Genomic DNA, 24654 nt, shown 5'->3' with positions numbered 1-24654 from the left:
CATGAATAAAAACATATACTCTAGAGTCCAGTATTCAGATCTAAAGGAAAGAGAGCTAATATCTACCAAGCTTCCCCTATTCATTTGAAGGTTCATCTGCAATGCTTTCTTTAACACCTTATTCTCATATGTCATGTCTTCCAATATAAATAGCTTTCAATTACTGACTAAAGTTAAAATGAACCAATTAGCTATAACACAATTAATCTTATTAAATATAAATCACCTGCAGTTAGTATAGATTTTACTATAGAGTTTTATAGCATTTATTTTGTGTAGTGGTTAGGGTGACTTACGTAGTCTCTTCCGGCATTAGACCTCTGCATGCAATGCACATCATGACACCACCAATCAATGTAATACCACCAGCAACCCATCCAACAAATAAAGCAGAACCAAAAGTGTATCTGTTGAAAGGGTACAAAAATATGTGTTAGAAAATGTAGCATATACTTATGTTTATAGAGAATTGGTGTGGTCATTATTACAGGCATCCTTTGTTACAATCTTAATACAGAGATTTTAAATAGGCATACCTTGTCTGGAGAGTCTGCATGCCTCCCATCCCTCCCATACCACTGATGGCGCCACCTGTGTACATGCTAGATGTGGTCATCCAGAAGTTAGTCACCAACATATTGGCAAAGACAGACACACCAATTATTGAACAGAGACCTTAGAAAAAAAAGTAAGGAGAAGCCAATGAGTACAAAGTAGTCATATCACTATCACTATATGGAAATAAACTGTATCTGAGCACCGCAAACTGAAAATGCTATTTAATTATTTTTTCATATTGAAAGCAAACTCACCCATGCAAATCACTTCAACCCCCCCAGCATTTCTAGCTGTGGCCATCTTAAATAATTGCAGTTGGTTCATGTAGCATTTACTTTCTGGAATCTGTCTGCCCTTAGTGCAAAAAATCAGGCAGGAAGATGTGCTTAGCTGAGAAAACCCCTCCTCCTGTCCCCCACATAAAAGAAAAAGAAATGTCCATGAAGGCTCCTGGGGTATATAACTTAATTGTGGTCTAGGCCAGAAACCAAGAAGCGAGGCAAGCAATGTGAAAAAAAAAAAAGAAAAACCTTCTAAGTTTCAGATTAGAAAACAGTTTAACCACTTCAATACCGGGCACTTATACACCTTCCTGCCCAGACCAATTTTGAGCTTTCAGCACTGTTGCACTATAAATGACAATTGCGCAGTCATACAAAACAAAATTTTTATCATTTTGTTCCCACAAATAGAGCTTTCTTTTGGTGGTATTTGATCACCTCAAATTTTGAAAAAAAATATATTTTGTTTCAGTTACAAAACATTGTAAATAAGTAAGTTTTCTCCTTCACTGATGGGCACTGATGGGGCTGCAGTGATGGGCACTGATAAGGCGACACTGATGGGCACCAATGAAGTGGCACTGATATGTGGCACTGATAGGCAACACTGATAGGCACCACTGATTGGTGGCACTGATATGCGACACAGATAGGCACTGATAGGTGGCACGGATTCAGAGAGTCTTTACCGAGATCGTAGTTGTGGTGTGTCAGACTGGGGGCACGCAGAAGCATAATATTCTGTGGACATCATATGATGCCCAGTCAGGATATTGAAACCGCTTTGCCGCCGTCATTCTGCTATATGGCGGGCGGCAAGTGGTTAATGTACAATATTATGGGTGCAGTTCTACGTTTGGTATCCAAACATGTAGTATGTTTAACCCCATGGAAAATGCCGATCAAGGCAAGAAATTATAAATCTCTCTGCAGATATAATACATGCTAGCTATTAAGAGATTCTAGGAGAAGAGAACAAAAGGGTGAACCGCTTTAGCTATGACTAAGCAACAATGATGTTGTGAAATGCATCAGTGTTTCTCCTGCTTCTGTTGTCACATGAACGTTGACTATTCATTACAATAAAGGCTTTTATCAGCGTGCAGCTGTCCAGAATCCATTTCTTCAATATTAGGAGATTCTAATTTGGTTTTGTTTGGCGATATGAATTATTGCAAATTAATAATTTGTTTTCATATTTTCCTCCAACAGGTGGTGTTCTAAGCTCTATGTTTTATGTTTTTCTGGCTATTCTTATTTGCTTTGGCGAAAAAGAAACAGCTGTTAAAAAATGACCTCAAGCTGAAAATCACACACAACTAAATGAGTCAGAGCACCAGCTGCATCATACTCTTTTTTCCCCTGAATGTTAATATGGTTCTGTCCAAAGTTTCATTAAAAGGAAGTTCAATTGAACGTAATGCATACAGGGGAGGAGCCACGCTCATTTGACGTCACCCGCTGCCATTAATACGTGTACTCTGTTACACAAAGAGCCTGTATTTACTTGTTAAACGTGAGTAGCCTGATTTTGGGCTTTAATAAAATTTTACTTGAATATACTGCACAGTGAGCACTTAGATCCTTCCTTTCTCTCTTATACATATTTGGAAATCCTTACTGATGTGAAATCTTTGGAGGATTCATTTCTACTGAAATTTACCAGCCGCCTACCTATGTGTGTGGGATCTGCCTGCATTGACTGCCTGTCAGCTCAGGAGTCCATGCATTGAGGTGAGCGTAGACATACTACTAGAGGTGTAGAGTCTGTCACCAATTGCTTACCGCTGTTTATTTTTGCTTCGGTGGATCTCTTTTCTGAACCTTCTGAGACTTGTAGTCAAACGGCTTTATTTAAGGACTTCTATTGGACTTATTGTTATTTATTCGCTATTATTTTGTGATAATTTTTTGGCGCTGCACTACTTTATTATATACATGTCTGTTTTTTTTGGTGATAAAACTTTAGTGTTCAGCTTGCATTTTTAAAGGGGGTTTTTAATTTTTGCGCTGATTGCATTTTACTATTTTATTAAAAGAAAACCTGAAAGAAAACAGCCTCTGCTTTGCCCAAAATACTCCATGAATCCCATGTACTAAATGTTTATCTGCTAAACAAAGATTTTATACAAATATTAAAAAAAAAAAAGATTAAAAAGTCAGTAAAAAATATGCAATCTACAAAAAAAGAAAAGAAAAAAAAGATCATTATAGTTTTTATTTTGCTTTAACAGGCTGATTACTTGTGACTTAATAGAGCCATATTTACGTTTGACATTTAGCTGCACGAAAACACAAATATTGATCAATGAGTTAGCCTACGTTAGTTTTAAAAAATGGTTTGATAAACATTCTTAAGTGGATCCATGATATTATCAGCATGTCCCAGTCCATTTAGTTGACAAAGAATGTATGGAGGTCCTGCCGTTTCATCCTCAGTGGAGATGTTTAAAAAAATTGAATGTTTCTTTATGCTATTAATGACACAGGAATGTTAATCATCCAGTTATCATAAAAATATGATTATTGAAAAAATCTAACTGGAGTTAAATGCCCTTGACATTATATGGAATATATAATGGTTAGTATATGTTGTAGGCATTTTATTGTTAGGTTTTAACAGCTGCTAACATGTAAACATTATTTGCTCCTCAAATAAAGTGAACAATGTTAGTTATATCAGCATACCTTTAAAATGGTTCTAAAGGAAGGTTTTTAACCTTAATGCATTCTCTGCATTAAGATAAAAAACTTTCCTCAAGCCGCCCCCCCTCCCCCCAGCACCCTTTAATTACTTGCCTCTCAATCCAGCGATGTGTATGGGAGCAGAGACTCTCCCTTCTCTCTGGCACTGGCACCTCATTGGTTCAGACACAGCAGAAGCCATTGTCAATCAAATCCAGTGAGGAAGGAGCAAGGGGCGAGGTCAAGCCTCCCTCTGTGTGTCTTATGGACACACAGAGCTGGCTTAGGAGCAAGCATGCACAAGTTTCCCCATAGCAAGCCACTTGCCACTCTGTGGGGGAAAAAGCCACGAGCGCTGGCAGGGGACCCAAGAAGAGGAGGGTTGGGGCTGTTTTGTGCAAAACCATTGCCCAGAGCAGGGAAGAATGACATGTTTGTTATTTTAATTAAACAAATGAGAATCGCTTTAAGGCATACTGCCAAGTAATGTATTACCTAATCATCAATACAATCTGATCCCAATGTTTCAATTACATAGAAACATATAGCATTATATAGCATATAGCATTAGGTATTGTATTTATTGTTATCATCTGGACTATATTTATGATAATATTTTGTCACATATTATCATATGGAAAATAGTAAGGCTCATATATGATTATTATTATATATTATCATATGAACAATATAAAAGCTCATAGATTATTATCACATATTATCATATGAACAATATTAAGGCTCATATATTATTATCACATATTTTCATATGGGCAGTCATATACGAGAATAATATCTGCCATAGCATTCTTTATGCTATGTACATGTATTCTCTGTACTAAATAAAATATTTTGTCGTTTGTATATTTTCTTTCTTTACTTATCATTACTGACATTAATATATTTATTTGTATAAAAATAATTTCATGTTGATATTTTGTATTTCCATTTTCAGCAAGCAGATGGACATTTACACCTTTCTTCCTGTGTTTTCCAGGCAATCCTAAGCTACTTTTCTGAAAGATACTAGGTCAAGCTTATATTTACATACACCACTGAATAAGTCAGGAGAATAGCTCACCTCCTTAGAGGAGGGCTTACAAGGTTATAATTAGAGAGAGAGAGTTTAAAAGTAACCAGCTTTTGCTGTGCCATGTTTGTTTAGAATTCCCACAGAGCTCTGTGTCCATAGTTTCATGGCTGCACCTTGCATTTACCGCTTCAGCTTCAGCCCCGGAAGATTTTACCCCCTTCCTGACCAAAGCACTTTTTGCATTTTGGCACTGCGTCACTTTAACTGACAATTGCGTGGTCGTGCGACATTGTACCCAAACAAAATTGACGTCCCCCCCACAAATAGAGCTTTCTTTTGGTGGTATTTGATCACCTCTACGGTTTTTATTTTTTGTGCTATAAACAAAAGAAGAGTGTCAATTTTAAAAAAAAGCAATCGTTTTTACTTTTTGCTATAATAAATATCCCCCAAAAATATATAAAACATTTTTTTTTCCTCAGTTTAGGCTGATATGTATTCTTCTACATATTTTTCATTAAAAAAAATCACAATAAGCATATATTGATTGGTTTGCGCAAAAGATATAGCATCTTTAAAATAGGGGATATTTTTATGGCATTTTTATTATTACATTTTTTTTACTAGTAATGGCGATGATCTGCGATTTTTATTGGGACTGCAAAATTATAGGGGACAATTTTCACACTTTTTTTGGACCATTGGCATTAATACAGCGATCAGTGCTATGAAAATGCATTGATTACTGTAAAAATGTCACTGGCAGTGAATGGCTTAACCACTAGGGGGCAATCAAGGGGTTAATGTGTTCCCTATTGCGTATTCTAATTGAAGGAGGTAGGGGACTGTGCAGAGGAGATGACAGATCGGATGTTCATACTCTGTATGAACAGACGATTTGTCTGTTCTCCCCTCAGAGAACCGGAAACTGTGTGTTTACACACACAGATCCTGGTTTTTCATGTGTCCCGAGCGATCGCAGGAGCCCAGTGGTGAGCGCGACCGCTTGGCACTCACACAGTCTCCATGGGCGAGCAGGGGGCGTGCACATGCCTCTGGCGGCACGCACGCACCCCCTAGTGGCCAAATATGTTACCAAAGTAACATGACGGCGATTCATGCAGCTGAGCCATATTGCCGCAGTACAACTGCAGTGGCTGGTTGGCAAGCGGTTAAACGTTTACTTTTAAAACATAAAAATATATATAAATAAAAAAAGAAAGAAAATCTGTTTAACCTCCCTGGTGGTATGATTATTTCAGATTTTAGATGCTGAAAGCGGTACAATTAATTTGCATGAAAATTTGGCGTTTTATATTGTAGTCCTGTAATTCTTAGGAAACCAGAGTCTAGCAGACATCCCGGGTATGATAAAGTTTGAAAAATGAAATCATAAATTATAATATAATAAATAATTATAAATAATTATACTAAATAATAATATAACAATAATAACAATTATTCAGTAATGTAATCAAATAAAAAACACTGAAATGTGCTCAGTTGCAGAATTGTCACTGTCATTACTTTTCAGTATTTGATGACGGATCTCCCCACAAATCGCTATCGCTCAATTCTGCGAGTGATTCTAATTTATTATCGCTGTTTCCCAGCTGGTCTAAAACCACTTTTGATGTAAAGGGACAGTTTTGGTTGCTATGGACAATCTCCAGTTTCCAGGCAGAAAGAACAGTTTTTATAATATAAAACTACATGCAGGACACTGGACAGAACACTAGGGACAAAGGGGATGTGAAATAATTACATAGAGCAATGTAATCTGTAAGATTACATTATACTGTATGTAATGTGTGTGTTTCACTTTTTGAATTTGGCGCCGTTCTCCATCCCCGTGCGTTGCAACGCTCGCAGGGAACGGAGATCGGCTCCGTGATAGATCGAGCGGAGCACGGGTCGTTCGTACAGCGGGGGGACATCGCTGGATCCAGGGGAGAAGGTAAGTAAGCTCTCCCTGCATTCAGTGATGCGGTCCCGAGTCTGCCTCGGGGCTACCGCTTTTGGTATAAAATCTCCACCCCGAGCCAGACTCGGGAATACCGCCAGGGGGGTTAATAAACATATAGACATATAATTAAATTAAATAAAATTGACCCGGCACCAATATAGTTCCCCCTTTGCAAAGAACCTGTCACCTATATTTATCAAGTGTTCTGGGAACCTATGAACTGGTGCCTCAATGGTTTCATCAATTTAATCCAAATGTGCACTGGAAAATTACAGTTGGAACATGTATAGTTAAATCTAACTGGGTGATGTGAGGCAATACTGTCTGTATGAGACAATTACTCCATTAGGTTTTGATAAAAGAAGTCTAATATATTGGCTGAAGCAAGAATGTCCCTCAGACATTCTTGTCTCTAAATTATTGGTGAATGAATGATATTCTTCTTTTAATTTCCTACAGTATGTTCTTATAAATACATATGATGCATTTTAAGTAGGGATATAATACCATGATAAAACTATTATACATTTTAACCAGACCAGCCAAAGAAGTGGTGTTGCTAATCTTCATTTATTACACCAACATTTTTCCACAAGTACCCTGTATTTTTCCCTTACCTCTGTTTTTTTCCCTTTCAATTAATATGTTTTCTCATGTGCTCTGAAAGCTGTGTCAGATATTTCCAGTCCAATATTTACTTGATTGATCAAATATATTATTTCAACTTTAAAATAGAGTTTGTTTTAGTTGATGTTGCCGAGATTTCTGCATGCTTTAATAACATATTTATTTACTTTAAATATACTTATATATATTTTCAGGATGTGATGCTAAATTGATCATTTCTGTTTTTAAAATTCTCAGCACCAGATTAATATTTCAGTTTGAAATAAATCTAATTATCTAGTGCAATAAAAGGATGTCAAAGCAAGTTTATTACAGTTTACAGTATATCACTGTGCATTGATAATGTTTACTGTACAGTGTATAGTGAGCGGGGACTAAAGGAATAGAAATGCCCTCCAACTGAATCAGTGCATAAGCTAGTAAACAGAAAATAGAAGGTATTGCATGTCTTAGCCATTGCATATCCCAAAACAATAAGATTATTCGTCATTTCAGGATTGGAGCCATGCAGTTTATTCCTTTACACCCCAAACCGCCAAACCAGGACTGCTGGTGTATACTGCAAATATAGCCCAACTTTATAGAGTCATGGTTTCTATGGAGTAGTTCTTGGGATCCAACAGTGAGTAGGAACTATTACTTACTGTGCAACAGACTTTTTGTAGATCTCCCAGACTAAAAGTGTTAATGTAGAACCAAAGAAGGAGTAGCTCACCTGATACGATGAACAATATTCCAGATGTAAGAGTAATGTTGGCTTTGGCAGCGTCTTCCATGTTTCCAATTCTGATACATTTTAGCGCAAAAATAGCTATAAGCAAACCGATTGCTCCTAGAACAATCCCTACAATCATCAATGCTCTGACTCCCTGGAACATTGCTGCAGGAGAGAGATGAAGAATTCATATTATTATTAGTGTGTTTATTTTCCCTCATAATATGACTTTCTTTTATGCACTTCTAGATAATTCTAAAATCATGATGGGTTCAATTTATATTTTCTAATAAATGTAGGATCTTGTTTACATTTTCAATGTAGCAGTTTATGTTATTATTTTATCCTAAGGATATGGCTTGTTTTATTTATGGAAATATGGGGAAAACCAATTTAATTAATTTACTTCTAAGTAAAATTCCATAGTAATAAAATTATAATAAGAGACCACTTATGTTGTGTACATAACAAGACCAGATCCTGACTAATAAGCATAGTCAATTAGAACCACATACAAAGAGTGATATTATAATTCAATGTCAGTATTGAACCCAACAGAAGTTCTTCAACAAGAAAAATATGTTTATTCTCCAATACCATGCAGCATCTTAGTAAAACCATAAAATATTTAAATATTTCAAAATAAAGATATGCATGCAAACTGAAGCTCATTATTTCTTTATTCAAAACCCATTATTCATCAACAGGGTGTGGGTGGCAAAGAAATCATGCATAACTAAAAGGAAATTGCTGATAAGAGCCAGTACACCTGAATCAAGGCTGATAAGATATGTTCTGCCTTTGGAAAACAAAAGGCCAGGTTCACAGTTAGGGGGGAGGTTTTATCAGCCCTCACATACTGAAAGCCATTGCCCCATTTACAAAACATAGAGCAAAAGCTATGGAGAAAAACATATGTTGTGTATAATGTCTTTGCTTTTCTACACAGAGAATTGTATCCTGATAACAGTTTGAAGAGATATGAAGTAGTCTTTCCCCATTCCACAGCCAACGCTCAAGTATGCCAATAACCTTCAACCACACTTAATAGTAGATAGTAGAAACTTGTGATTTGAAAGTTAAGTCCTGAACAATTAATATAAGGCAGAGACAGTAGGGTTGATTTACTAAACCTGATGAGTGAATAATCTGGTGCAGCTCTGCATAGAAAGCTTCCAGGTTTTTCATCAAAGCTTAATTAAACAAACTGAAGTTAGGAGCTGCACCAGATTTTGCACTTTTAGTAAATCAACCCCAGTGTGTGCAAGCAAATTTCTAAAATGGACTGTAATTTATCTCTACAAAAACCTATGAATATTTAGTGACAATTATTCATAATCTAGATTAATTAAATTACAATAATTCTTAATCACTGATCCATGTAAGATTAAGTAGGGGTATCGTTATAAATCAGTGAATGTGGCATTTACCAAATTACAGTGAGTGATTCACCTACATGAATGTTATGCGAGTGTTAAATTCACTACTTTATAAATATACCCCAAAGAGCTAAATATGTTAAAACTGCATCAATAAGTAAAATAAAACTATTTTAATTATAATAATATTTATTGTGATTATTACTAATTCTGCCACTATAAACAAAAAACTAAAAAATCTTAATTATATATATAAATCTTTCCTAAAATAAATCATTCTTAGATAAAGAAGAAAATACACACATATACACAAAAATATGTAAATACAGTAGCAGAATATGCAATTAGAGAGAGTAAATTAACCTGGTAGCCCAAGAATGGTGAAGTAGGGTCGACATTCTGTTAATCCTGAGCTCTGTCTGACACAACTTCTCCACAAGCCTTGGTACTGATATATAGCAGTCACTGGATTATCATAGAGGTCTTGTGTGCTCCACATATCCAGTCCTGTGGCTGCAATGATTCCAGCAAAACCCAGGGCTGAGACAATGAAGCCCATCGTTTGGCACATTGTGACCGACATGGTTGAAATTTGTTGCAGGTCCCAGCTGGCTGTGTCGACTGCTACTTCTGTTGCTTCTGTTCTACTGGAGTACCATTCTGAAGGACAATTATAACCACCTTTTTTTTTTTGTCCCTGCTTTGTTTACTCAGTATGTTTTCATAAGATATCACAGTTTCGCCCTTAATGTGGGTAGTGTGGACAAGTTTCACATGACACATAAAAGCGAAGGGAAGTGATATCACTGCCACTAGCCTATGGCATCATTAGTTTCTCTCATCATCAGTTTCTGTGTGTGATCAACTCTTTTGTCTAACATATACAGTATATAGTTAAAATTACCTATTTTTATAAGTCTTAGGCTCGGTTCACACAGGGGCGACTTGTCCAGGCGACTTCGCCACCTGACAAGTCACGCTCCGTTCTGTACTATGGAACCGTTCTAATAGGAGAGACTCAAGTCGCTCCGACTTAGAAAAAAGGTTCCTGTACTACTTTGGGGCGACTTCAGGCGACTTGCATTGACTTCTATACAGAAGTCGTTTTGCAAGTCGCCACTGATCGTGTGCAGGTCGCGGCGCTGCAAGTCGTGCCGCCCACTGTGTGAACTGAGCCTAAGCATTGGCATTTCCTAGAAATGTTGGGGAGTGCTTATAGACACATGCGTGTTGCCCAATTGTACCTGGCCAGATGGGGTGAAGCCGATTTTTTTTTTCTGCTCATGATTTCTACATTTACAATGTACCATTAAAAGTACCTTAAAATGGTACGTTGTATTCTAAACTAACTAACGGTGCCCATAAACGTTGGATTAAGATTTTTAATCCAATTTTAAGCTCCCCAAATAATAAAAAAAAACATGTACACTGCCAATGCTAAACCCCTTTCTGAAATTTGCCTGGCTGCATTACTGATCCTTTTGCTTTAATACTCTGGCATGAAACAATTATGCTGCGTACACACGACCGGACTTTTCGAAGGACTAGCTCCGACGGCCTTCCCGAACGGACTTTCGGCGGAGCTCCGACTGACTTTCTGAATTAAGGGACTTGGCCACACACAATCACACCAAAGTCTGACGGATTTGAACATGACGTACGACCAGACTAGAATAAGGAAATTCATAGCCAGTAGCCAATAGCTTCCCTAGCGTCGTTTTTTGTTCCTTGGACTAGCATACACACGAGCAGATTCCTCGATAGGTACTGGATCCGGGGACAAAATTTTGAAGCATGCTCTATTTCTAAAGTGCTTCAGATTTTTGGACAGCAAAGGTCCGATGGAGCCCACACATGATCGAATTGTCCGACGGATTCGTTATGTCGGACCTTTGCTGTCGAAAAGTCTGGTCGTGTGTACTCAGAATTAGATAAATCAGAATTTCTGATGTTACGTGTATTTATTCCATGCCACTAAAAGTATGACAGGCTGCCAGCTACCGTTTTCAGATGGTGGTCTGCAATAACACCTTTTGTATTTACCCTGACTGGTTTATTCCATGACAAATATATCTAAATATTTTTTCCAATTGATGGAATAGGGAATAGTTAAAACCCCTGTCTACTATTTTTCTTATCTTGCTCCCATTCAAGAAACTGCCCTACCTTCTCAGACACACCTGGATGTAAGGGGAAATTCACCATGAGATAAATCCCCCCTTAGACAATTGTCACCATAACAAATGTCCTGTTCTGGTAACAACTCGTGAAGTGACGTCAGCGGTAGGAGACAATAACCAGCAACCAGCGTGGACCAGGTTGATAAAGGAACCGATGAGATGTTCCAAAACGCATTCCTCTTTGATGACTGCTTCCTGTTTTGCTTCCTGTTTGTGGTCCACGCTGGTTGCTGGTTATTGTCTCCTGCCGCTGACGTCACTTCCGGGATCCCCGTATTTTGAGACTGTGATTGCGGGCTGGCCTGTCAGTTCTCTTGGAGCTCCCTGCTGGTTTTCCCGTTGCCATTCCCTGGACCTCCCTGCTACTGGACACACACAGCCTAAAGAACTTGTATATGCCAGTGACCACTGCATTCATGCCGGACCACCTACATGGATATTAATGATAAGCTCTGCCAGTCTACATATCTTGTAAGTGTTTTTAACCCTTTTTGGGGAAGTTAAACAGCTTTTAATTCTACACTGAGGCCGCGTACACACGGGCGGACTGTTCGCTGAACAGTGTTTCAGCGGACAGTCCGCTCGTGTGTGGGCTTCAGCGGACAGTTTCAGCGGACAGTCTGACGAACAAAGTTTTTCGGAATTTCCGTAAGACAGTCCGCTGAAACTTGGTTTCAGCGGACAGTCCGCTCGTGTGTAGGCTTGTTCGACAAACTAAGTTTTGCGCATGCTCAGAAAGGATTTACACGGCGAAGGTTGCATTGCAGTGTATTGGACGTCGAATTTCTCGTCCCGTCGTACGCGCCGTTCACGTCATCGCGCACGCTTTCAGCGGACTGTTCGTTCATCGTGTGTGGTCAAGTCCGTTCATGCAAATTTTGAGAGGACTGTTTGTCAGATTGTTTGACGAACAAAGTTGGGCGAACAGTCCGCCCGTGTGTACGCGGCCTTAGAGGCGCCTTTTCTTTGTTTTTCTGTTTAAGGTTTTACTTACCTCCTCATAAAAAGAAATCAAATTTGACAATTTCTGTCTTTCATGAATCCATGCTGTCTATTGTTTAAAATACTTTTTTCTAGTAAGAACTCAACTATGTGGTCTTTTATTAAACTTTCCAGTATTTTCCCAACTATAGAAGTTAAGGTCATTGTAAAACCTCAAGATTTTTCATCTTAATCACTTTCCGACCTGCTCACGCAGATATACTGTGGCAGGTCGGCTCTCCTGCGCAAAAGCAGGATAGAGGACGCGCGGACTCAATGTCTGCAGACTCTATGTCCGCCAGCGGCCTGCAATTGTGGCAAGGAGAGGCAGAACGGGGAACTGCCTATGTAAACAAGGCATTTCCCCATTCTACCTAGTGACATGACAGGGATCTACTGCTCCCAGTGATTGGGAGCAGTGATCTCTGTCATGTTTCAGTAAGCCCACACTAGTCCCTGTTCTATGTTTCCTGCTCACGATCGATTGTGCGTGGCGGTCATCGCGATTGTCAGCCATGAGCAGTGCTACCCCCGCTGTGCAGCAGGCATGCAAGCTCCGCCTGCTATCCCGACCCCACAAGCCGATGTATAGCTATGACGGCTTGTGCAGGGGAGCCAACCTACTGCAGTATAACTGTGGCGGCTGGTTGGGAAGCAGTTAAAAAACAATAAACTCTTTCTACATGTTAACAATAGAAGTTGTAAGACTAGGAAAACATTTTCAGGGAATAGCTGGCACTTCATAAAGAAACTTACAGGGTTACAGTATACTGTATCAAAAACACTGTTTCTAAGTAAGACAGAGAAACAAAGAGATAATGTTATCTTATGAACAAGAAAAAACACAAAATTGTAGGAGTGTTCTCTGTTTTATGAAACATTGCACATTGGAACACACCTATACATGCCACAATAGATTGAATATGATCTTTCTTCCTGTTTTTTGCACTCACTTAGTTTCATGTATTTGAGTTGATGCCTCCTGTGTCTAATCTGTTTTTGGTTCTGATTTATAGACCAAAAAGCAATATTAAAATGCAAAAATAAACAGCAACCAATGATTAATTATCTTTCAATATTCTGAAAGTTCTTAATTAATTAAGATTACAATTAATTAGTTGGTATGAATTTCTTTTAGCAGTTACACTCCTTTGTTTTTTTAATTACGGTACTTACAAGTAAAAAAAAATTTTACAGGGATAACTTAACTCCCCTGTGTATGCGCCAGAGATAAGTCATCCCTGGCTGGTCAATCAAGATCCTGAACCCAGAAGAAGACTGAGCAAAGATGTCAGTACATGAAGGGACCTCATGGACATTGCATCACTGAAGTGGAAGTGAATATTCGAGGACTTCAGTTCTACTAGACTGTCAGAATATTAGGTCTGCCATTGCTGACCTTTCCTACTAAAAATGCTAGATGCCTGGCTGCCAACTTTATCCAATTACTTTAATACTATCTTAACCTCCCTGGCGGTATGATTAGTTCTTGTTTTAGGTGCTGAAAGCGGTACAATTATTTTGCATGGAAATTTGGCGTTTTATATTGTAGTCCTGTAATTCTTAGGAATAACTCTCTTAAATCTGTTCAAACCAGAGTCTAGCAGACATCCCGGGTATGATAAAGTTTATAATATAATAAATAATAATAAAAATTATTCAATAATGTAATCAAATCTAAAAAACACAGAAATTTGCTCATTTGCAGAATTCTCGCTGTCATTAAATTTAGTGTTTGATGACGAATTTCCCCACAAGTCGCTATCGCTCAATTCTGCAAGTGATTATAATTTATTATAACTGTTTTCTAGTTGGTCTAAAATCACTTTTGACATAAAGGGACACTTTTTGGTTGCTATCGACAATCTCCAAATTCCAGGCAGAAAAAACAGTATTTATAATATAAAAGTGCATGCAGGGCACTGTACAGACCACTAGGGACAAAGGGGGTGTGTAATGTTTTTATACAGTACTGCAATCTGTAAGATTACAGTACTGTGTGTGTTTTTACTTTTTTGAATTTGGCGCCGATCTCCGCTCCCGTGCGCCGTAACGTTGCAGGGAACGGAGCTCAGCGAAATTCGGGCACTGTGTAAATCGAGCAGAGGACAGCTCGATCACACAGTGCGGAGGACATCGCTGGATCCAGGGGACAAGGTAAGTAACTTGTCCTCCCTGTATCCAGCGATGCGATCCCGAGTCTGGCTTGGGGTTACCGCTTATGGTGCTGAAATCCCATCCCGAGCCAGACTCGGGATTACCGCTAGGGAGGTTAAGCTCAGACCTGAACCAGGTATGCAGATCAGGGATTCTGGCTTTGTCATCTGTATGTTTTTTCAGGGTTAGTGACCAAAATATTAAAAATGGAGGCATTCAACCAACTAATATTATGAATAGAAGGTAAGGAATGAAAGCCCTGGAATTCCTCTCAGATCAGATTTCGTCTCACTCAGTTCTTAAAAAATATTGAGATCGGGGCATTACCATAACTATGCCTAGAGTAAGCAATCCAATAAAATGGCTAACATCAGGTAAGGAAGAAATTAGCCAAAGAATCAACCGCAAGGCCAAAGGTAACTTTAAAGGCGAGCAACAGCTGAGAAGGCGGAACAGCCCATGGGATAACTAACCTATGTGAGTCACATAGCTGGAAGAGTGATGTGCAGAAAGTTATTTATAAGTAAAAACTATTTAAAATCCAATGTCAATAGACCGGTGTAAAAGGAAAGACCGTAGGAAATTGGGGGGGGGGGGGGTGGGACTCCTCAATTTTAAGAAGTATTACCTGGCCTCACACATAACAAGAATAGTAGATGGACACTGCCGACAGGGACACTAAAGACTGGGTGCCCTTAGAGACTGGTCTGAGCCCCTTCCCACTACTTTTTTCACCATAAAACCCAGGACTCTGATAAAAACAGTTATTACAACTACACCCACTGATGAGGACCACGTTGATGGCCTGCAGAGAAGCTGCAAAACATCCCGAGGTAACCTTCTTATTTAGCCCCCTAACGCCAACATATGACAACCCAGACTCCCCCCTGGGATCAGGAACAACCTACTCCACCACCAGACAGCTAACAAGCCCTTACTAGCAGAATGTTTCCACAGAGAAAGGCTCAAGGATTATGTGGCACTGAAAAGGGACAGTGGACTCCCTAATCTACCATTATGGACATACTTCCAACTGCGTAGCTATACAAACAGAACAGTTAAACAAGGCAATTTCACCAGACAGTTGACAGAACTAGAACAGATCTGTGCCGAGGGCAAACATGTATGGAAGGTGACTTCTACGGCATACACATGGCTACAGTACACAAACCTTAATGCAGAGGTTTACATACAGATTCAGAAATCATTGGTCTAAAGCACTTAGAATGACCATAACGGACAATTAGCACCAAGACACGAGAAATGTCGTACAAATTACTGACTAACTGGTATGCCACACCGGCAAAATTTCACATATGGAATTCTCAAACTCCAACTGCTGGAGATGTAGTAATGACACCCTTGTCCACATTCAGTGACGCTGCCCTCCCTTGGCTTTGTTTTTGCCTCAAGTCAGGGAACAGATCAAACACATCACAGAGACAAAGATGGTGCTTGATGCTGCCTGTTGTCTTCTACGTATCTCAAGCTTCCCACTCAAATGCTACAAAAATGATTTGACCAAACACCTGCTGAATGCAGCTAAGGCATTGATACCAACTCTCTGGAGAACTACACGAGTGCCTTCTTTGTCGGAGTGGCTGGCTCGGGTAGCTGAGATATGTGAAATGGAAGAGACACTAGCACAAGCCATCGATAGGGTGGACAGATACCACAAAACTTGGTCACCTTGGGTTGAATTATGCTACTCTGATGGTTACAAAGAACTGAAAGCAGGCAGGTATATTATACTAATAACCTCACAATTGTTGAGCAGATAAGCTAAAGTACACCTACTCGCACCCAGCCAGCCCTAGGGCCCTCCACCATCATGGCAAGAGTACCAAGCATCACTGGGGGGGGGGACACAACAGAAACTCACATGTGTTTAACTTCACATCCACCTTTTGAAACCGATCCAAACCCCCATCTCATTGTTCTAGCCTTTATCTCTATATTCTCTCACCACTGTTTAGTCATTTTCTTTTAGCATTTTGTATGGAACATTTCAAGAGTAATGAAAAGAGTGCTTCTGCAGGATAACTATATAGATTATAATTGACTTTACTAAGGGCTCACCTTGATAATAGGTGTTATACGAGCTTACATACCATTGTGTTGCTATTGCTGTGGTACAATCTCACTTTTAAACTCGAGACACTTATACGCGATACCATTACTGCCAAACACAATATCTAGTTATTATGCCATTTTACTATTTATGTCATTTCTATACATGATAGTACGCACTCTGTAACATTGTTGAACTTCAATAAACCTTGAATGTATAAAAAAAAGCAAAAAAATAAAATAAAACTTCTACAATGGGGCCTCTGAAAAGCAAAAAAACTTTGAGTTAATGCTGCTGAGGGGCTGCATTACTTTATGAGCATGTCACTGGCAATAATTTCCATTTGTTTTACATGGCTCTAAGGGTAAGGCAAACCCAGCACGTCAGGTTTCTTAACTGTAACAGCTTGCCAAACTTGCCCATTGAACTCAATCTGAATGCGCTACAACTGTGTGCTAAACATTTCACCTGCCATTGTGGCCTGGTAATTCAGTGTAAAATCACTAGACATGTGCATTTGTTTTCGTCCGAATTTCAGGTATTTTAATTTTCATTTTGACAAACGATAACTAAAGTGCAGAATCCGAAAAATGAAAGATCCGACATAAATAAATGCTTTATTTTTGTTTTCGTTGTTACAACAGTTCGATATAGAATAGGAGATTCGACATGACTCTGACAATAACAATCTGTCTATAGAACCTGTGGTCGAATGTGCCTAACCTTACCTCTATTAGTCCAAGATTATATAGAGAAAATATTAGACAGAGAGAAAATATTCGACATAGAGAGAAAAGATTTGACAGAGAGAAAAGATTCTAAAGTGCTAATTTTAAAGGCTAATATGCAAGTTACTGTCCTAAAAAGTGCCTGGGGACCTGAGTCTTGCCCCAGGGGACATGTATCAATGCAAACAAAAGGAAACCTGCGTTACATCAGAGGGGGCGGGGTCACCCATACGTCATTGGGGAAGCCCGGCTTCCCCATTTGCGTCAGAGGGGGCGGGGTCAGGTGACGGGTGGCCACGCACTCCGCATATAAGAAACGTCAGGCCGCCGGGATCCCGCAGTGTCTTCTCCGTGGAGAAGACAGAAGATGGATGGATTTGCTGCACTGGATCAGATCAGCCATCGCTGGACCCCGGAGAGATGATCATCCGTTGCTGGATAGCAAGAGTGGATTACCACCGCTGGAATCTTCTTTTATTTATTTTTAATAAATGACTTTTTCAAAAGTGTGTTTGTCTTATTTTTTACACTTATTTTTTACACTTTCTTTGTAAAATGGTAGGGGTGCTTTTTTACCCCCTTACCATTTCAAACAGGGGGGGCCCGGATCTGGGGGTCCCCTTGTTAAAGGGGGCTTCCAGATTCTGATAAGCCCCCTGCCCGCAGACCCACACAACCAACGGCCAGGGTTGTGGGGATGAGGCCCTTGTCCCTATCAACATGGGGACATGGTGCTTTGGGGGGACCTCCCAGTCTGGGTGGCATGTGGCCTGGTAGGGTTCAGGGAGGGCACTCTCTCGTCCCCCCTCTTTTCCTGTGGGCTGCCAGGTTGCGTGCTCAGATAAAGGGTCTGGTATGGATTTTTAGGGGTACCCCCACATCAATTTTTTTTTCAATTTGATGCAGGGTTCCCCTTAATATCCATACCAGACCTGAAGGGCCTGGTAATTGAATTTGGGGGAACCCCATGCTTTTTTTTATCAATGACTTTCAATGAGTGTTATTATGGGAGCCGACAATTCATTATAGCTGCAAGTGATTTTAACCACTTGCCACCCGCCATATAGCAAAATGACGGTGGCAAATTGGTTTTAATATTCTGACCAGACGTCATATGACGTGATTAGGATATTAAGCCGCTGCGCACCCCCGGGGGCGCGCATCGCGGTGATCTTTGTTGCGGTGTGTCAGTCTGACACCCCGCAACTACGATCTTGGTAAAGAGTCTCTGACGGAGACTCTTTATCATGTGATCAGCCTTGTCCAATCATGGCTGATCACAGTGTAAATAGGAAGAGCCTGTGATCGGCTTTTCATCACTCGCATCTGTCAGACGCGAGTAGAGGAGAGCCGATTGGCTGCTCCTCTGACAGGGTGGTCTGTGCTGATCGATTATCACCACAGCCCCCCCCCGAGGAGGCCCTCACTGGACCACCAGGGACACCACCAGACCACCAGGGATGCCCAGCACCAGGTATGCCCCCCTAGACCACCAGGGATGCCAGTCAGTGCCAACAATGGATGCCAATCAATGCCCATAATGGATGCCAATCAGTGCCCACAATGGGCATCACTGATTGCCATGCATTATTGTTTGGCACTGATTGGCATCCATCCCTATACAATACTGTACACTACAATGCCCATCCGTGCCACCTATCAGTGCCCATCCGTGCCACCTGTCAGTGCCCATCTATGCTGCCTATCAGTGCCCATCCATGCCGCCTATCAGTGCCCATCCATGCTGCCTATCAGTGCCCATCCATGCCCATCCGTGCCGCCTATCCATGCCCATCCATGCCACCCATCCAGGCCAATCCATGCCACCTATCCATGACAATCCTTGCCACCTATCAGTGACTATTTGTCACTATTTGTGCCACCTATCAGTGTCTATCTGTGTCGCATATCAGTGCCATCTATCAGTGCCGCCCATCAGTGCCACTTCATTAATTCCACATCATTGGTGCCCATCAGTGCCAGTCACTGCAGCCCCATCAGTGCCCATCGGTGAAGAAGAAAATTTACTTATTTACAAAGTTTTGTAACTGAAACAAAAAAAAATGTTTTTTTCAAAATTTTCGGCCTTTTTTTATTTGTTTAGCAGAAAAAAAAAATCCCAGAGGTGATCAAATACCACCAAAAGAAAGCTCTATTTGTGGGAACAAAAGGATAAAAATTAAGCTTGGGTATGGTGTAGCATGACCGCGCAATTGTCATTCAAAATGCGACAGAGCTGAAAGCTCAAAATTCATCTGGGCAGGAAGGTGTATAAGTGCCGGTATTGAAGTGGTTAAATTACTTTTTCCTGCAGAAATGACACTTTGTGCAGGGACAGTTCTAAGCACGGGAAACATGCGCCCCTTCACAGGCATACTATACAATATTACACTTTTATTTTTTCACTTTAACCATTATTAAAATCACTGCTCCCGAAAAAACAACAGTTTTTAAAACTTTTTTTTGCATTGATACATGTCCCCTGGGGCAGGACCTGGGTCCCCAAACACTTTTTAGAACAGTAACTTGCATATTAGCCTTTAAAATTAGCACTTTAGATTTTGAACGTTGGAGTCCCATAGACTTTAATAGGGTTCTAAAGTTCACACGAAGTATGCTATATAGAGTTTAGTAGCTCCGTCGAATCTTCTTTATACATTCGACAGACACCATAAGCCTTCAAAGACAGACTCGACTGTAATTCATGTGGATTTTCTGACGATTGCAATTTTTGAACAAAAAACAAAATAAATAAAAACGAATTTCGGGAGTAACTAAATAAATTTTAGTTTTCGGACGAAAACGAAATTGCGAAACAAAATATTTCACTCTGCACATGTCTAAAAATCACTGGGTAAAAAAAAAAATATTATATAGGCATTAAGGAGGCAGCAATATCACCTCCTAAGGGCCAGCAAAATGGCTGCAAACTGCCTCTAGAAAAGTGATCTACCACAGATTCAGGGTGGGGCATTACAGTGAAAGAGACCTTAGAGAGTTTTCAATTACATCAGCTTGTATCAGGTAAAATGTACCGCACTTTTTCACACTATGCCCCAATACAGTATTTCAAGTGCTTAGGATATCCCTGGAAGAGGTCCATGCCCTAAAATGATGAAAGGAGTCATATGGGTCAAAACCAGTGCCCCCCATTTTTAGATGTAATAAAACAAATGAGGCCTTTTTGACTTCCGTAAGGGGGCACCTGGCAGAAGGATGAGAAAGACATTACTAAGAAAGACATTTCATAAACAATATCTATTGAAAATTGCTGGAGCATATGAACACCAAAAGAAAACAAAAAGAATTATGGGCTGTTGAGACCAAAGCAAGAGAACTGGATGACCTTAGGAGATGGATCTTTGGTTTCTTGAGCTGCATGGAGTTGGAACTGAGCATGCTTAGGCTCTGAACAGTGGCGTAACCAGAACCTTCGGGGCCCCATTGCAAGAAACCATGAAGTGGCCCCCCTGAACCCCAGCCAGGGCCCTTCCATCCGAGTCCAGCGGTAGAACTCCAGGGCGTGGTCACAGGTATGACCTTTGTGAGCACTGTAGTTCCACCACTGGTATCAGTAGTTTTTTTTTATTATTATTTTTTTTATTTTTAGGTGCCCCATTGGGGGACTGTCCCTGTCCCCAGAAGAGATGAGGTCCTTTTCTCCCGGGCAGATGAAGTTACTGCCCCCAAGTGAGAAGGGGTCCCTGTCCCCAGGGGAGGTGGGGGTCCCTGTCCCCACGTGAGAACGGGTCCCTGTCCCCAGGGGGAGATGGAGGGGGTATGTAATGGTGTGTGGGGGATGGGGTCCTCTCACTCACCATGACCAAGCTATAGGCCGCGCACTCATCCATGTTGGCCTAGGCTCCATCCAGTGTGCTGGATGGGCGGTCAGCATATCTCCCAGAAAGACCTTTCATAATCTATGTATGACGGGGGAGGAGGGGGGCTGGCAGACAAGCTTGCAGTGTCCTCCGGGGGGCTCTCATAGGGCTGCACTGCATCTGTGTGCTTAAAGTTTGTTTACCCGGGAGAAGTATGCAGTGCAGTGTGGGCTGGTCTCAGGGGGGACGGGACTCTGGCTGGGGAGAACAGACATCGGACTGAGCTGCAATACATGGAGCAGGAGAGGGGTACTCTGAGGAGCCGGCCGAGGACACAGGTCATGTGGGGCATGCACAACTAAAGAGCAGCCAGTGTGAAAGTCGAGCATGGAGCTCTGCCAATCACCCTCCATCTCCACCCACCCTTGTGCATGGTGCACTGGTACCTCTAGCTGCCTATGCTGCTGCCGTCCATATGTAGAGGGGGCTGCATGGGCCCCCTGCATCACAGGGCCCAGTAGCGGTCGCGACTGCTGCACCCCCTATAGTTACGACTCTGGCTCTGAAACAAGGTTGGTGTTCAACTGCTAGGCCACCCCAGAGCTTGAGATTTTAAACATTGATCATTGTCACATGAGACCCCATAAGACTGTACTGTAGGTATTTCATTTTTTAGCATAAAGTATATGAAAATGCACTTATCAGTTTTAACTGAAGAACTAACAATTGCCTGCCCAATTTTTATATCTGTTGTTAATGTAATTTAAACATACAGGTTTTTGTCTTTTTTATGTTTTTAGTTATATTTTATTATGGTTATTACTGATTTACAGATAATTTATTTGACATCCCCAATGCTTGTATTATTTAATTATTATGTGTACTCGCACTGGTGTACTTGACAGTGGTGATGTTAGCAATAGTAACGTTATTACCATAATATGATATTCATACAGCACAATCATTTGCATGACTGTAATTTTTTTCCAATGACATAAATAATGCATACATAATTTAGGTGTTAAGTAAATGAGTCTGGCCTGCAACACTCTGTAGGGTTTCTACCCTAATGAGAAACACCTCTATTGTGTACGGTTAATGGCGATTCCTAAATCCTTCCACGCAGTATTTAAGAATACTGTTCAGCATTATACTGATGGCCATGTATGATCTGCCTTCAGTTAGAATAAATACCTACCGATGTTGCAAGACATCAGTGAGGGTTCATTGTATTATGTGGCTAAATGGAACCAACCGCATAGATAGCTTCATTTACTCATAACCACTGAACGGATCCATCAGGGAAATATTACATGCACATCAGGAGCACTAAATCAAAGCAAGCTGTTTTGCTGTGCAAATGGAAGACAATGTATATATGCAGGAGTACAGTATGCATGTGATGCTATACACTATTATAAATAGAAAGATCAGTTAAACTTTGGTTCAGCCAACAGTGTGCTATATTGATAAATACATAAATATACATATATATATATATATATATATATATATATATATATATATATATATATATATCAATAAGTGTTTATAAACATTGCATTTAAAAATATTAGCATTTATAATTCCTACATAATACTGAATTATACTAAAATGAATATATAATAATTCTGTTGTGTAAATAATAGGGAATAAAACACTACGTTCAGAGAATATCCAAACATGATAGAATATCAGAAACACAACATTTTTGTTACATGTTATAAATATTTCATTTGTTTGCTTGAATTTAAATATTTTTACATAAACATATTATTTACATGTTTTTTCTTTCTAAATGAAATGCTTAAGTGCTTTGTTCTGTTCATTATTACTCAACATTTAGCATAAAGTATATTTGAACTTTGTAGATTTAGAAATAAAATAATGTAAACAATACTGCAGAGGCATATTTCTCAATATAAACCCCATTTTAAGTACCTTTTTTTTTACTTTTTTTTTTATTTTTTTTTTTACATAATACTGAATTATACTAAATGAATATATAATAATACTGTTGTGTAAATAATTGTGAATAAACCACTACTTTTAGAAAATATCCAAACTTGATAGAATATCAGTAACACAAGATTTTTGTTACATGTTGTAAATATTTCACAGTTTGCTTGAATTAAAAAAAAAAAAATACATAAAGATATTATTTACATGTTTTTTTCTTTCTAAACTAAATGCTTTAGTGCTTTGTTTTTTTTTTGGTGTTAGTCAACTTTTAGCATAAAGTATATTTGAACTTTGTAGATTTAGAAATAAAATAATGTAAACAATACTGCAGAGGCATATTTCTCAATGTGAACCTCGTTTTAAGTACCTTTTTTTACTTTTTGTTTTTTAAATAACGATTTTAAACTACACTTTTTGGTGTTCAAATGAATTATTCCAGTTACAGGGAGATTTCAAATCAAAGAACATAAAGAGTTTAGGATAATTATTTTGGATAAATAGTTCTAGAGCACAATGGATCCAAAATATTGCAGAAAAATATAAATAGTTTTTGCCACAAGAGCCACTGTACTGTTAACATGTACAGTGTTTCTTAATGTTTTCATTATTTTTATATAGAGGATTTATACGGTATAGTGCCCACAGTTTATGCAGCGCTTTACAAAATAAAATTACCTTTATTTTCCTATAAACTAAAATGAGAAATCATATAGAATAAATATAAACGCATATGGATGCAGTAAAAGATCCGTTAACTCTTTCTAGCCTTTTAAACGTTGTATTAATCAGTAATTACAATAAGGCAAAGGAAGTAATTAAATAAAAATGTCTCACCAGGCAATCCCAAGATTGTGAAATATGAGCGGCATTCAGTGTATCCAGAGCTGTCTGTTACGCAGGTTTGCCATAAGCCCTGGAAGTTGAATGTCTGTGTCACTGGGTTATTTTCAAGATCTTGGGTGCTCCATTGGTTCATGACAGTAGCTGCTATAATACCAGCAACTCCACCAACCGCAAGCAGAAACCCCAAACACTGGCATAGAGCAAGTGCCATGATGCCTCTCTATCTGCCTGAGCACCTACAAGAATGGATTGTTAAGGAATTAGTGTTAGACCACTAGAGATTTTTTATTTTCAAACATGCTGTGTTATATATGTCATATATTGGACAGGCCAGCGGCATGGGTTGAGTTACCGCCCCAGACCTAATCTGATGCTGGCAGATAAGTGTGACTTTCAGTACCAGGTAGCTTTTGTCGTATCAGACCTTCTGTGTTTACCAAGGAAAAAGCCGTCTCTCTCCACCCCTAACATAACCATGACTAACGGCCAGCTTAGGAAAGTGACAATGCCTTTTCTGAAGTCTAAAGAATTAGGAATCTTTGTTTGCCTGTTGTTGAAAGTAAGTTATTAAAAGAAAGAGTCTTGTTCATTGAATAGTGAGCAATAAAGATTTAATGATGGGAAAAAGAGCAAGTAAGAAAAGAAATTCGAAAACTAACAACTGTAG

General features: G+C 39.5%; 1 protein-coding gene across 2 annotated transcripts in view; it reads right to left on the bottom strand.

The window, feature by feature from the left end:
* CLDN18 (claudin 18) overlaps positions 1 to 24253 on the bottom strand; it is a 30596-nt gene extending 6343 nt beyond the window's left edge. The window contains exons 1-4 of one of the 2 annotated variants that reach the window (XM_077488693.1): positions 23979 to 24253; positions 7866 to 8030; positions 537 to 675; positions 297 to 407 (exon numbers count right to left, since the gene is read on the bottom strand). In XM_077488693.1, coding sequence (XP_077344819.1) covers positions 297 to 407; positions 537 to 675; positions 7866 to 8030; positions 23979 to 24198 — 635 coding nt within the window. In that variant the 5' untranslated portion in view covers positions 24199 to 24253. Of the gene's footprint in view, positions 1 to 296; positions 408 to 536; positions 676 to 7865; positions 8031 to 9607; positions 9901 to 23978 lie in introns of those variants that run through there. The other variant, XM_077488692.1, reaches the window with a different exon arrangement.
* Positions 24254 to 24654: the final 401 nt, after the last annotated feature.

The sequence above is a fragment of the Lithobates pipiens genome, unplaced genomic scaffold (assembly GCF_037356315.1).
Source record: "Lithobates pipiens isolate NorthernLeopardFrog02 unplaced genomic scaffold, aLitPip1_a1.2 Scaffold_18, whole genome shotgun sequence".
Taxonomy (NCBI): Eukaryota; Metazoa; Chordata; class Amphibia; order Anura; family Ranidae; genus Lithobates; species Lithobates pipiens.
This window is presented reverse-complemented; position numbering and strand designations above follow the sequence as displayed.